We start from the raw sequence: 13,192 nt of genomic DNA on the forward strand, positions 1-13,192 counted from the left end.
GAGTTGGCGTCAGAAATGTATTGTTTAAATATATGTGCGTGTGAAGTTTTACACAACATACTGTTTCAAAGTATGTCGTAAACATGTGATGGATCTGCCTGGAGACCATTCACTTTGAAGATCTTTTGAAAATCTTTGAAGATCGATATCCGAAAACCACACAGAATGCAGATAGAACCTTACAACTCCAAGGTCATGATATGGTAATCCAATATATTGCTCCTCATGATCTTACAGGCAATTTATTTAGGCGATGCAAGGCTGTCCTGATAGTTCATTCAGCATTTCACTGCTAACACATACTCATGATATTAAAATATTCAACTCTGGCTCATTTGTGGGAGTGTTAGTTGAAATGTTCCACACATTGAACTTTGTACTGAATTTATTGCATTTAAATATATGGCATAACAAGCCACTTTAGTCGCACTAGACTGTATCTAAATATAACCGAGTTAATGTATCATTCAACAAAAATCACTGCATAACGGTAGTGGAAATACTCCTGTATATTTACATGTATTATGTATTAAATGTTTGAGGATGTATTATAGTTGTTGTGTCAGGGTTTGTGGCCGTGTTAAAGATTCATGCTGAATACCGCTGTTTGCCAGCTGAGTGGGGATAGAGGTCTAAGGCTGTAATCCGGCCTCCCCGCTGATCTGAGATCAGGTAAAAGGTGACACTCCAGGGGCATTAAGGAGGTTTGGAGAAGTGGTGAAGAGATGGAGTCAGTGTGAACCTCATATTTTGAAATGGGATTACTGCTGTGCTTAATTAACTCTGCTGAACTGACACAACTATCAAATCCAGGATTGTGTGTGTCTTTGTGTGCATGTGTGTGTTTGTGTGTGCGTATGTGCATGTGTATGTTTGTGTGTGTGTGTGTCTGTGTATTTGCCCATGTTTGTGTGTGTGTGTGTGTGCGTATGTGCATGTGTATGTTTGTGTGTGTGTGTGTCTGTGTATTTGCCCATGTTTGTGTGTGTGTGTGTGTGCGTATGTGCATGTGTATGTTTGTGTGTGTGTGTGTGTCTGTGTATTTGCCCATATTTGTTTGTGTGTGTGCGTGTGTGCATGTGCGCGTATGTGCATATGTACACTCACTGAGCACTTTATTATTGTTTGTGTGTGTGTGTATTTGTGTCTGTGTGTGTCTGCGTATGTGCCCATGTTTGTGTGTGTGTGTGTGTGTGTCTGTGTATGTGCTCATGTTTGTGTGTGTGTGTGCCTATGTACACTCACTGAGCACTTTATTATTCTGTGTGTGTGTGTGTGTGTGTGTGTCTCTGTGTGTGTGTGTGTGCGTGTGTGCATGTGCGCGTGTGTGTCTGTGTATGTGCTCATGTTTGTGTGTGTGTGTGTGTGTGTGTGTGTGTGCGGTCTGAGGCCCCTTCACCCCTAAAGCACCCCTGTCCCGGTGAGGGGGCAGTGGACATACAGTAGCAGTAATCTGTAAAATGGATGAATTGTCAACCAGAGCTATCGATCTGAGGCGGGGAACGTGCAAGCTCCCAAATTCAGCCTGCGCAGCTTCCAGCGGGCCCTCTCCTCAGAAGAGTTACTGCTCCAGACGGGAGAGGTCGAGTGATAAACCACATCGCCCCGCGCAATTTACAGAACATCCTGACACAGACGTCAAGTCATTCCCCACGCGCTTAAGCAGCCAGAACACGGCAGCCACTCTGAGAGCTCCAGACCTCTCTGACTGATTGCTTTCCTTTCTGGAGTAGAACCCGCAGTCCCCCCATTAGCGGCCCATGAGCGATGAGTGATGCATGCACGCTCATCTCCTCCAACGTGAGCGTGACTGGTGCGTGACTCAGAATGTGATGTGGCTGAACCGCTGAGGAGGGACATGTCGAGCTGCGATTACACGCTTCGCCCCAGAGAGAGAGAGAGAGAGAGAGAGAGAGAGAGAGAGAGAGAGAGAAACGTGTGTCTGCTCATCTGGAGCTGTGGCACATTGGCCCAGACTCAACGTTTGCCCCTCTGATAGACTGGCTTAGCAAAGTAAGAGTTAATGTTTTTGTTCACAAACCGTTGTTTGGTGGGCGAGTTATGGGGTGAAGTCATTGACTGACGTACGTTTCTCGACTGTGGTGTGAGTTTGTACAGAACGCAGCTCCGAATCTGTAGTCTTTGATGAAAGATGTGTGGAGATCACTATACATACAGGCCAAGACGGCTTTATTTCAGTTTCAACTTTATTAAAAACAGAGCGTCTCATCCTGTCCAATCACAGAGGAGAATGGCTCATGCTTTGACTTACAATTTCACATCCGTAAGGATAGAATCAGCGTAGCTGGCCTGTAAACACTCGCAGCTACATCACAATGAGCGCACTACGGTGTGCCAGTGTAGCAGGTGAGACGTCGCCTGAGTCCGAGGTGGGATTTGAACCCCGGCCTCTCACTTGTCCAAATCATTTGTTGAACGAATGCGTTACCAGTCAGCTAAGGACGAACTCGCCTCTAGCCAAGGGCAACAACGTTCTTTTGAATTTGAGGGTTACGTCATCGGGGAGTGTTGTTGCGATAACCTGCTACCAGCCTTCACTTTCACTGCACTTCACCATGCTTACGAGAGAACTAGCTGTGCTAACCATGCTACACTTGTGTAATTACCTTGTAATAACGTTGTACCTAATGTGTTATAACCGCACGGCTCCACTAAATCTAATCTTTTAAAAAAATGAAAAAATACATTTAAAGCACAATTGTGGTACGTAGACCCAAGTCACATCCATTTGTATTAAAAAGAGGTGTCGGTGGTGAACCAAATGGAACGGTCAATAGAAACCATTTGCTTGCAAACGTAGTTCACCGCGAACGTTTCTGGTCTTGAACGCCAGGTCGTCAGGTTGTGACCTCACCCCCCCCCACCTGTCTTTGTGCGGTCCAATCAGATCGGCTCGTTCTTCATGATCAACCTGTGCCTGGTGGTGATCGCCACGCAGTTCTCGGAGACGAAGCAGCGGGAGCACCAGCTGATGCAGGAGCAGCGCGCCCAGTGCCTGTCCTCCAGCACGCTGGCCAGCATGGCGGAGCCGGGCGACTGCTACGAGGAGATCTTCCAGTACGTGTGCCACGTCCTGCGCAAGGCCCGGCGCCGCTCCGCCGCCCTCTACAACACGCTGCGGGGCCGGCCCGCCCCGCCCGGGGCCGCCAGGGGCAGGGGGGCCCGGCCGGGGGCCGCCACGGGGCCCGGGGCCAACGGAGGGGAGAGACACCACCGCCGCCGCCACCACAGTGAGTGTGTGTGTGAGTGAGTGTGTGTGTGTGTGTGTGAGTGTGTGTGTGTGTGTGTGTGAGTGTGTGTGTGTGAGTGAGTGTGTGTGTGAGTGTGAGTGTGTGTGCGTGTGTGTGTGTGTTTGTGTGTGTGTGTGTGTGTGTGTGTGTGAGTGTGTGTGTGTGTGAGTGTGTGTGTGAGTGTGTATGTATGTGTGTGTGTGTGTGTGTGTGTGTGTGTGAGTGTGTGTATGTGTGTGAGAGAGAGAGAGTGTGTGTGTGTGTGTGTGTGTGTGTGTGTGTGTGAGTGTGTGTATGTGTGTGAGAGAGAGAGTGTATGTGTGTGTGTGTGTGTGTGAGCATGTGTGTGTCTGTTTATTCTCTGATGAAAGATGCTACTCCAAAAAAATGCATCAATTCTTTGCAGTTCACATAGAGGACCTCCTCAGTCCTGCCAAAGCCAAGGTTGGCCGGCACACGTGCAGCAGCATAATTGGTTCACTTGCGTGTATGTGTGTGTGTGTGTGAATGTATGTGTGTCTGTTTATTTTGTGATGAAAGATGCTACTCCAAGAAAATGTTTTCTACTGCACATTATGTTGGTGACACAAGACAAGAATATGTGGGATGTGTATACATACAATATTTATGTATGTCTACACATCCCACTCTCTTTCTCTGTGTTTCTCTCTCTCTCTCTCTCTCGCTCTCTCTCTCTCTCTCTCTCTCTCTCTCTCTCTCTCTCTCTCCCCCTCTCTGCCTCTTTCTCTCCTCTCATTCAGGGCGTCACTGTCCATATCACCCCGAGCAGGACCACCCCTCTCGCCCAACCGACACCTCCGTGGCCCTCTCTGTCACGCCCAAGCCCGAAGACTGCCCCCACTGCACGGGATCGCTGTCACTCAGGGAGGGCCCGGCCAATCAGGACGAGGAGGCGGGGGCCTTGGAGGAGATGGACTGGGATGGAGAGCAACCACCTGGAGGAGAGGAGCGGGGAGGAGGCGGAGGGCGAGGCGGAGAAGGAGGCGAAGACGCAGAAGAAGAAGAGGCGGTCCTGCTTGGGGAGGTGCCGGGAGGCCTGGGACCAGATGAGGGCCAGACTCTGGGGCATCGTGGAGAGCAAGTACTTCAACAGAGGCATCATGATCGCCATCCTCATCAACACCATCAGCATGGGCATCGAGCACCACGACCAGGTACGGTCAGTCCGGGGTGCCCCACGGCCCACTGCTGGGGCCGTTTCAGTCCGGCCCGTTCAGAAACAGAAGCTGAAACTCAGTTGGACTCATTTAAAAAACTGACACAGTTTTGCTACAGGAGTTTTTCCAGTTGCTGCATTGACTGAATTGAAATGGAATCGATCCAAACCCCTTGCAGTACCTACAGTGCAGCGCAATCTGTAATTCTTTCAGTGAATAAGGAGTTTGTGATTTAATGTGAAGTGTAAGTTTTTATGGTATCCCTGCACAGGTGTTTTGTTCTGGTCTTTAGATGTCTGACGGTTTAGCAGCAGCTGTGCAGAATCTGCCGCTGGCTGAGGGAGGGCCTGCCTGTGTGAACAGCTGGCCAAAGTGTGCCTACCTGTGTGAACAGCTGGCCAAAGTGTGCCTACCTGTGTGGGGGCTACCACCTGCCAGCCTGCCTCTATACCTGTCCCCGCTCTCTATCTCCTCTCTCCCTCTCTATCTCTCTCTCCCTTTCCCTCTTTCTCTCTATCTCCTCTCTCCTCTCTCTCTATCTCTCTCTCCCTTTCCCTCTTTCTCTCTCTCTCTCTCCTCTCTCCCTCTCTATCTCTCTCTCCCTTTCCCTCTTTCTCTCTATCTCTCTCCCTCCCTCTCTCTCTATCTCTCTCTCCCTTTCCCTCTCTCTCTCTCTCTCTCTCTCTACTCTCCCTCTCTATCTCCTCTCTCCTCTCTCCCTCTCTCTATCTCTCTCCCTCTCCATCTCCCTTTCTCCCTCTTTCTTTCTCTCCCTTTCTCCCTCACCCTCCTTCCCTCTCTCTGTCACTCTCCCTCTGTGAGGTTGAGGAGGTGCGGAGAGCCAGGTGCGACTAAGGGGGTGACCCCTTGTAAGCGGACCCACAAACGAGCCCGCCACTAAGACCCCGGGGGGGTAGAGGAGACAGCACTGTACACGGAGACAACTCCGCACAAATAAAAGAAAGAGCCCCAAATAACGGCTCAGGAAATAAAAACTACCCTCCAAAACCAGGGCGAAAATCACAAACGAAAAATGAGTGCGTAAAGGCTAGCACTACAGCCCGGACCGGGGAAAACCCAAAATAAAAGTACAACCCAGTATAAAAGACTGGGCTAACGAAAATAAAGACTCAGGAGTCGCAGCTCCGAAAAAACACACAAACCAAAATACAAAATACCGGGGACAACGTCCCTCACCCACGGACTCACACGAGCCGAAAACAAAACGAAACAAAGAACCAAAGAACCTTTAGGAAGGCGTCTGCTTGTGCACACTGCACTAACGAGCTGAGCGCCTTCCTTACCTTTTTCTTTAAATAGAGAAACGAAACCCCACCAGCACGATACCTGACTCATTTGGTTACCGAGTCTACCGTGTGCTTTACCAGCTTTGAGCCAGAGCGAACAGTGGACACCAAAGCGGAGACTGAGGGGAAATGAGGGCTTTAAATACCTTCCGGAGGTAGACATCAAGTAGGTACTAACGACCACCAGGTGAAAGTAATAAGCCCCCCTGGTGGCCACCATCAGTACTACCTCCAACCCTGACAGGACCCCCCTTCTAAGGAGCGGCCCCAGACGCTCCTTCAGCCCCCCGCCTGCGGAACTCCTGGATGAGTTCTGGATCCAGAATGTTCCTAGTGGGAACCCAACAGCGCTCCTCAGGGCCATAGCCCTCCCAGTCCACAAGGTACTGTCTACCCCTGCCCACGCGACGCTCAGCCAGGATGCGGCGCACCGTGTAGGCCGTACCCCCGTCAACTAACCGTGGAGGCGGTGGAGGAACCTCCGCCGGGGCCAGCACGCTGGTGAGCACCGGTTTAAGGCGTGAGATGTGGAAGGTGGGGTGGATCCTCATGGACTGGGGCAGTTGGAGTCTCATAGTAACTGGGTTGATCCTTTTAACAATACGGAATGGACCCACGTAGCGGGGGGCGAGCTTCCGCGACTCCACTCGCAATGGCAGATCGCGAGTGGACAGCCACACCCTCTGCCCTACCCTGTAGGCAGGGACCGACCGGCGATGTCTGTCGGCCAGTCGCTTCTGGGTAGCCGTAGCCCGTAGGAGTGCCGCCCGTACTTTTATCCAGGTGCCTCGGCACCGCCGAACAAAAGCCTCCGCGGAGGGCACCTCGGCCCCCTTCTCCAGTTCCGGGAACAATGGCGGCACGTACCCAAATTGAGCCTCGAAGGGTGAGAACCCGGTGGAGGCGTTGCGCAGAGTGTTGTGTGCGTACTCGGCCCACGCGAGCTGACGACTCCAGGACGTGGGGTTGGCCGCGGCTAAGCATCGCAGTGTGTTCTCAAGCGTCTGGTTAGTGCGCTCCGTCTGCCCGTTGGTCTCAGGATGAAAGCCCGAGGACAGACTTACTGAGGCCCCTAACAAGGCGCAGAACACACGCCAAAACCTAGATGCGAACTGGGGTCCGCGGTCGGACACCACGTCCTGGGGCAGACCATGTAGTCTGAAGACGTGGTCGACTACTAACCTTGCGGTCCCCGCCGCCGACGGTAGTTTCGGTAGTGCCACAAAATGAGCCGCCTTAGAAAATCGGTCAACCACTACCAAGATCACCTTATTGCCATCAGATGACGGCAACCCCGTAATAAAGTCAAGGGCCACGTGACTCCACGGACGTCTCGGGACCGGTAAGGGACGTAATAGCCCTGAGGGAGGTTGGTGCGATCCCTTACTACGGGCACAGACTGGACACGCGGCCACAAACTCCCGAACGTCCTTTTCCATCCCGGGCCACCAGAACCGCCTTGACAAGAAGTCCTTAGTGCGGTGAACCCCGGGATGCCCTGCCAGCCGTGAGGCATGTCCCCACTGCAGTACCTGAGACCGAACCCCCGCGGGCACGAAAAGGCAATGAGGTGGACCCCCTCCTGGATCCGGCTCGAGGCGCAACGCTCCTCGCACCGCCGCCTCCACCCCCCAAACCACTGGCGCCGCTATTTGCTCCTCAGGGATGATAGGTTGAGGAGTGTGCTCCCTGTCAGTGTTATCAAACACCCTGGAGAGGGCGTCGGGTTTTGTGTTTTTGGAACCGGGACGGTAGGTCAGGGTAAATGAAAAGCGTGCAAAAAATAGGGCCCAGCGGGCCTGCCGCGAGTTCCGTGTCTTGGCCGTCTGTATGTACTCTAAATTTTTGTGGTCAGTCCATACAGTGAACGGGTGTTCCGCCCCCTCCAGCCAGTGACGCCACTCCTCCAGAGCTAACTTGACCGCCAGCAGTTCCCTGTCTCCCACGTCGTAATTTCTCTCGGTCTGGGACAAGGACCGAGAAAAAAACGCACAGGGATGCACTTTTTGGTCTAGGGGAGACCGTTGGGAAAGAACGGCGCCCACCCCCAGCTCGGAGGCATCCACCTCCACAATAAATGGGCGCGAAGGATCTGGGGTTATTAAGATGGGTTCCGTGCAAAACCTCTCTTTTAACTCCGCGAACGCCGCTTCCGCACGAGAGTTCCACACAAAGCGCGCTGGCACCGTCTTCTTGGTAAGCGCAGTGATGGGCGCAACCACCGTGCTAAAACCTCTGATAAAACGGCGATAAAAATTTGCAAACCCTAAAAACCTTTGAACCTGCTTTATTGACGCAGGAGTAGGCCAGTTCTTAACAGCCGCTACCTTAGTTGGGTCCATTTCAATTCTCCCCTCAGACACAATGAACCCAAGAAAAGACACGGTATTCGCGTGAAAAATGCATTTCTCCGCCTTGACAAATAGGCGAGCCTCCAAAAGACGTGTGAGGACCTGGGTCACGTGCTGAATGTGTTCGGTGAGATTGTTGGAGAATATTAAAATATCGTCCAGGTAGACGAACACAAATTTCTCCAACATCTCCCTGAGCACATCATTCACCAGCGCCTGAAATACTGCGGGGGCGTTAGTGAGACCGAACGGCATGACTAGATATTCGTAATGCCCTGTGTGGGTATTAAACGCCGTTTTCCACTCATCGCCCTCGCGTATGCGTACAAGATTGTACGCATTACGGAGGTCGAGTTTAGTAAAGACCGATGCAGATTGCAGGCGCTCAAACGCGGAGTTCATTAGCGGTAGGGGATACCTATTTTTACGGGTTATCGTATTCAACCCTCTATAATCTATGCAGGGTCTCAGGCTCCCGTCCTTTTTCTTCACAAAAAAGAACCCGGCCCCCGCTGGTGACGTAGATGGTCTAATAAACCCGTTAGCTAATGCCTCGCGAATGTATTCGTTCATAGCTTTGCTCTCCGGTGCCGACAACGAATACAACGACCCCCTAGGTGGAGATGTTCCAGGGAATAGCTCAATGGCACAGTCATAGGGTCGGTGCGGTGGTAACGTAGTGGCTCGCTGTTTGCTAAACACCTCCGCTACCTCCCTATATTCCCTGGGAACGTTCTGCGGGCGGGGAAACGCAATCGCCCCTATCATCCGCCCCTCATCTCCACTGTCAGAGCCCTGCACGGATCTCTCAGAGTCCCAGTCGGTGACGTCACTGACCTCCCCCTCGTCCACGGGGGGACTCCAGTCACAGACGGAGTCCCATTCCAGACTCTCCGCCTGCTCATCCGATACCTGAGGACTAGCCTGAACGCTGGGGAACTCCCTAGCCTCCCCCTCGTCCCCCTCGGAGTCTATATCGGTCTCTACGGGTGGAGCTGCGGGAGTGTGCGTCTGCTCAGAGTGATTAGCGCACTGCGGGCCCCACCGGGACACCGGATTGCTCCGGTCTCCCCAGTTTATTTGGGGTTGATGTTTTATTAACCACACGTGACCTAGTACAATCGGGTACGCCGGAGACTCCACCAAAAAAAAATAAATGCGCTCCCGGTGCCCCAGAAACGGAATCCGCATTACCACCCGCTCAGTCATCTGACGCACAACCCCGGACCCCAACGGACGACCGTCCAGCGCCGTGATGGATTGGGGCTGTGGCAACGACCGAACCGGCAGTCTGTGGTGTTTCGCCCACTGTCGGTCGATAAAATTGTCAACTGCCCCGGAATCAATAAAGGCGTCTGCCCTAACTCCACCCCCCTTCCACGTCAAGTTGATGGGGAGAAACGTGCGAAAGCTGATACCTCTCACCAGTCCCACTAGTGCCTTTCGCTCCACTAGTGGGACTGCGCTTCCCTTCAGGTCGGGGCAGTTTCTAACTAGGTGCCCAGGCCGCCTACAAAAGAAACACAATCCCTCTTTCCAGGGACGTTTCTTAGGGCGCACCAGATTAGCGCTGTCCACCTGCATAGGTTCCTCCCCCGTGTGTGTGTCTTGTCCCCCCACCGTACTGACAGCCTTGCCTGGAGAGGACGGAATAGGCCAGTTGAACTGACCTCCCTTGCCCGCTCTCTCCCTCGCCCGTTCACGAACCCGGTTGTCAATGCGGATAGCCGCGGATATTAGCGCGCCTAAACTCCCCGGTGGCTCCATGGTGGCCAGGGCATCCCGGACTGGGTCAGATAACGCGCTAGTGAACAAGGTTATGAGCGGGTCGTCTGCCCACCCCGTCTCACCTGCCAGAGCCTGAAACTCAACAGAAAACTCGGCAACACTCCGGGCACCCTGCTTTATCCATGTTAACCGAGATGCCGCCTCTCTACCCGTGATGTCGTGGTCAAAGACACGCGTCATCTCCTGCATTAGGAGCTGGGAGTCATTCATGAGGGGAGCCTGACCACGAATCAGCGGGTCTGCCCAGGCCAGAGCCGTCCCCGTCAACAGCGATAGAATGAACGCTACCCGAGCATCCTCCGTGGTAAAACGTGAGGGTTGAGATTTAAAAAAAATGAGGCACTGGGAGAGGAACCCCCTACATTTCCCTGCCTCGCCACCATACCGTAAAGGGAGCTGGAGCTTGGGCTCCCTAACCACCGGTGTAATGGGTTGGTAAGTAGGAGTGGTTACTTGGGGGGGAAGGGACGATTGGGAGGTGTCAGAGATGGGTGCGGGTGTTGGAGAAGACCGAAACTCGCTGGCTAATTGCCGGAACGTCTCGGCGAGTCCGAACAATACCTCCTGCTGTTGGTCTAACCTAGTTAGTATCTCATCCTGCCGTTGAAATACCCTGGTTTGCTGCTCGGCAGTGGCAGTTTGTTGTGCACGCAACATCAATAATTCCTGCTCCTGCCTAACCAGAGCAGCCTGCTGGGCGGCTACAACCGCCTCCAGAGGAGAATCCCCTCCCACACTAGTCGCTGGCCTCTCCATGGTGGCTTTGGTGTTCTGTGAGGTTGAGGAGGTGCGGAGAGCCAGGTGCGACTAAGGGGGTGACCCCTTGTAAGCGGACCCACAAACGAGCCCGCCACTAAGACCCCGGGGGGGTAGAGGAGACAGCACTGTACACGGAGACAACTCCGCACAAATAAAAGAAAGAGCCCCAAATAACGGCTCAGGAAATAAAAACTACCCTCCAAAACCAGGGCGAAAATCACAAACGAAAAATGAGTGCGTAAAGGCTAGCACTACAGCCCGGACCGGGGAAAACCCAAAATAAAAGTACAACCCAGTATAAAAGACTGGGCTAACGAAAATAAAGACTCAGGAGTCGCAGCTCCGAAAAAACACACAAACCAAAATACAAAATACCGGGGACAACGTCCCTCACCCACGGACTCACACGAGCCGAAAACAAAACGAAACAAAGAACCAAAGAACCTTTAGGAAGGCGTCTGCTTGTGCACACTGCACTAACGAGCTGAGCGCCTTCCTTACCTTTTTCTTTAAATAGAGAAACGAAACCCCACCAGCACGATACCTGACTCATTTGGTTACCGAGTCTACCGTGTGCTTTACCAGCTTTGAGCCAGAGCGAACAGTGGACACCAAAGCGGAGACTGAGGGGAAATGAGGGCTTTAAATACCTTCCGGAGGTAGACATCAAGTAGGTACTAACGACCACCAGGTGAAAGTAATAAGCCCCCCTGGTGGCCACCATCAGTACTACCTCCAACCCTGACACCCTCTCCCTCCCACTCTCTCTCTCTCCCTCCCTCTCTCTCTCTATCTCCCCTCTCCCTCTCTCCCTTTCTCCATCTCTCTCCCCTTCTCCTCCTCTCACACATTTAAATTGAGTTTTGATGGCACGGCAAATACAATTCTGTTACCCAATCATGTATCTACTGTTTGTTCTTGTTTAAACATACGCGTATATAAACATATGCTTATCTATACACACATCTCTTTATTTCCCTATCGAGAGGTGTGTGTCAGGAGACTCCATAACTTAGGGTAATGGCGAGGCAAGGTAACAGGCCATTCAGCCCAGCAATGCTCACTCTTTTCCTACCACCAAGTGTATCTCTCTCTCTCTCTCTCTCTCTATCTGTGCTGCTTTCTTTCCCCTGACTGCACTGCTGTCTGCAGAGAATTCTGTTCTGTCTCTGAAGACTATATATAAAAGAGAGAATAGGGGAGGGGGTGGAGGGAGAGAGAGAGGAGGTGAGATAGAAAGAGAGAGAGATAGAGAGAGGCAGAGAGAGAGAGGAGGGAGAGAGAGAGAGAAAGAGGGGGAGAGAGAGTGAGAGAGGAGGGAGAGAGAGGGGGGGAGAGAGAGAGGGAGAGAGGAGGGAGAGAGAGATAGAGAGAGGGAGAGAGAGAGGGAGAAAGAGGGAGAAAGAGGGGTAGAGAGAGAGAGAGGCGGGAGAGAGAGGGGGGAGAGAGAGAGAGGGAGAGAGAGGGAGAGAGAGGGGAGAGAGAGGGGGAGAGAGAGGAGGGAGAGAGAGAGGGGGAGAGAGAGGAGGAGAGAGAGGAGGCAGAGAGAGAGGGGAGAGAGGGGAGAGAGAGGAGGAGAGAGAGGAGGGAGAGAGAGAGGGGAGAGAGAGGAGGGAGAGAGAGAGGAGGAGAGAGAGGAGGAGAGAGAGGGAGAGAGAGGGGAGAGAGAGGGGGAGAGAGAGGAGGGAGAGAGAGGAGGAGAGAGAGGAGGAGAGAGAGGGGAGAGAGAGGAGGGAGAGAGAGAGGAGAGAGAGGAGGAGAGAGAGGAGGAGAGAGAGAGGGAGAGAGAGGGGAGAGAGAGGGGGAGAGAGAGGAGGGAGAGAGAGGAGGAGAGAGAGGAGGAGAGAGAGGAGGGAGAGAGAGAGGGGAGAGAGAGGAGAGAGAGAGGCCTCCACTCCCACCGTCCGCGTGCGTTCCGCCCCCTCTGGTTTCTCTTCCTGTCTTGCTTCCGTTTCGGCCGCCAGACGGCCCTGTTTAAAATAAACAAACGGGCTCCATGGAAACAGGTGAAGCTCGCACCCGGGGCTCCCAGCTGGGCCAGCCCGGGGGGGTGGGGATGGGGGGTGCGGTTGCAGGAGGATGAGATGAATTACGTTCTCGCGGTCGTAACCACAGCTTTGATGGCTCAACGTTGACGCGTTCAGAGAGCCTCGCTCTGACAGTCTGAGTGACAGTGCAAAGTGATGAAGCACGACGTCAGGGGAAGTGTCACTCATGAAAATATGCGCTTCTACATCTTACACTTTCACACATTTTGCAGACACTCTTATCCAGCATGACTGGCACAGGATGGGATAAAACATTTTTTTTTTAAAGAATTTAAAAAAATATTTTGCCCACTCCACCGCAGCTGATGAATGTTCTGGCGCAAAATGGCTGCCGTTGCACCCCATCTTTAAAACAATACACAGGCTAATGAGAGTATTATTCTGCTGGGGAGGGGAGCTTTGGCTGTGATACTCTTCCAAACAGAAAGGGGTCCGTGAGAGTAATAAACATTATAGTTTTGACGAGGAGCAAGGAGCTCCCCTGTTGACGTGACTTTTTTTTACATTTTT

At 52.7% G+C, this 13,192-nt stretch overlaps 1 protein-coding gene across 1 annotated transcript in view; it reads left to right on the forward strand.

The window, feature by feature from the left end:
- Nucleotides 1-13,192, forward strand: part of LOC133114952 (voltage-dependent T-type calcium channel subunit alpha-1I-like) — a 189,060-nt gene that overhangs the window by 109,416 nt on the left and 66,452 nt on the right. The window contains 3 exon segments of the mRNA XM_061224646.1: nucleotides 2,909-3,251; nucleotides 4,013-4,188; nucleotides 4,190-4,426. Coding sequence (XP_061080630.1) covers nucleotides 2,909-3,251; nucleotides 4,013-4,188; nucleotides 4,190-4,426 — 756 coding nt within the window.

Source organism: Conger conger, chromosome 16 (assembly GCF_963514075.1).
Source record: "Conger conger chromosome 16, fConCon1.1, whole genome shotgun sequence".
In the NCBI taxonomy this organism is placed as follows: domain Eukaryota; kingdom Metazoa; phylum Chordata; class Actinopteri; order Anguilliformes; family Congridae; genus Conger; species Conger conger.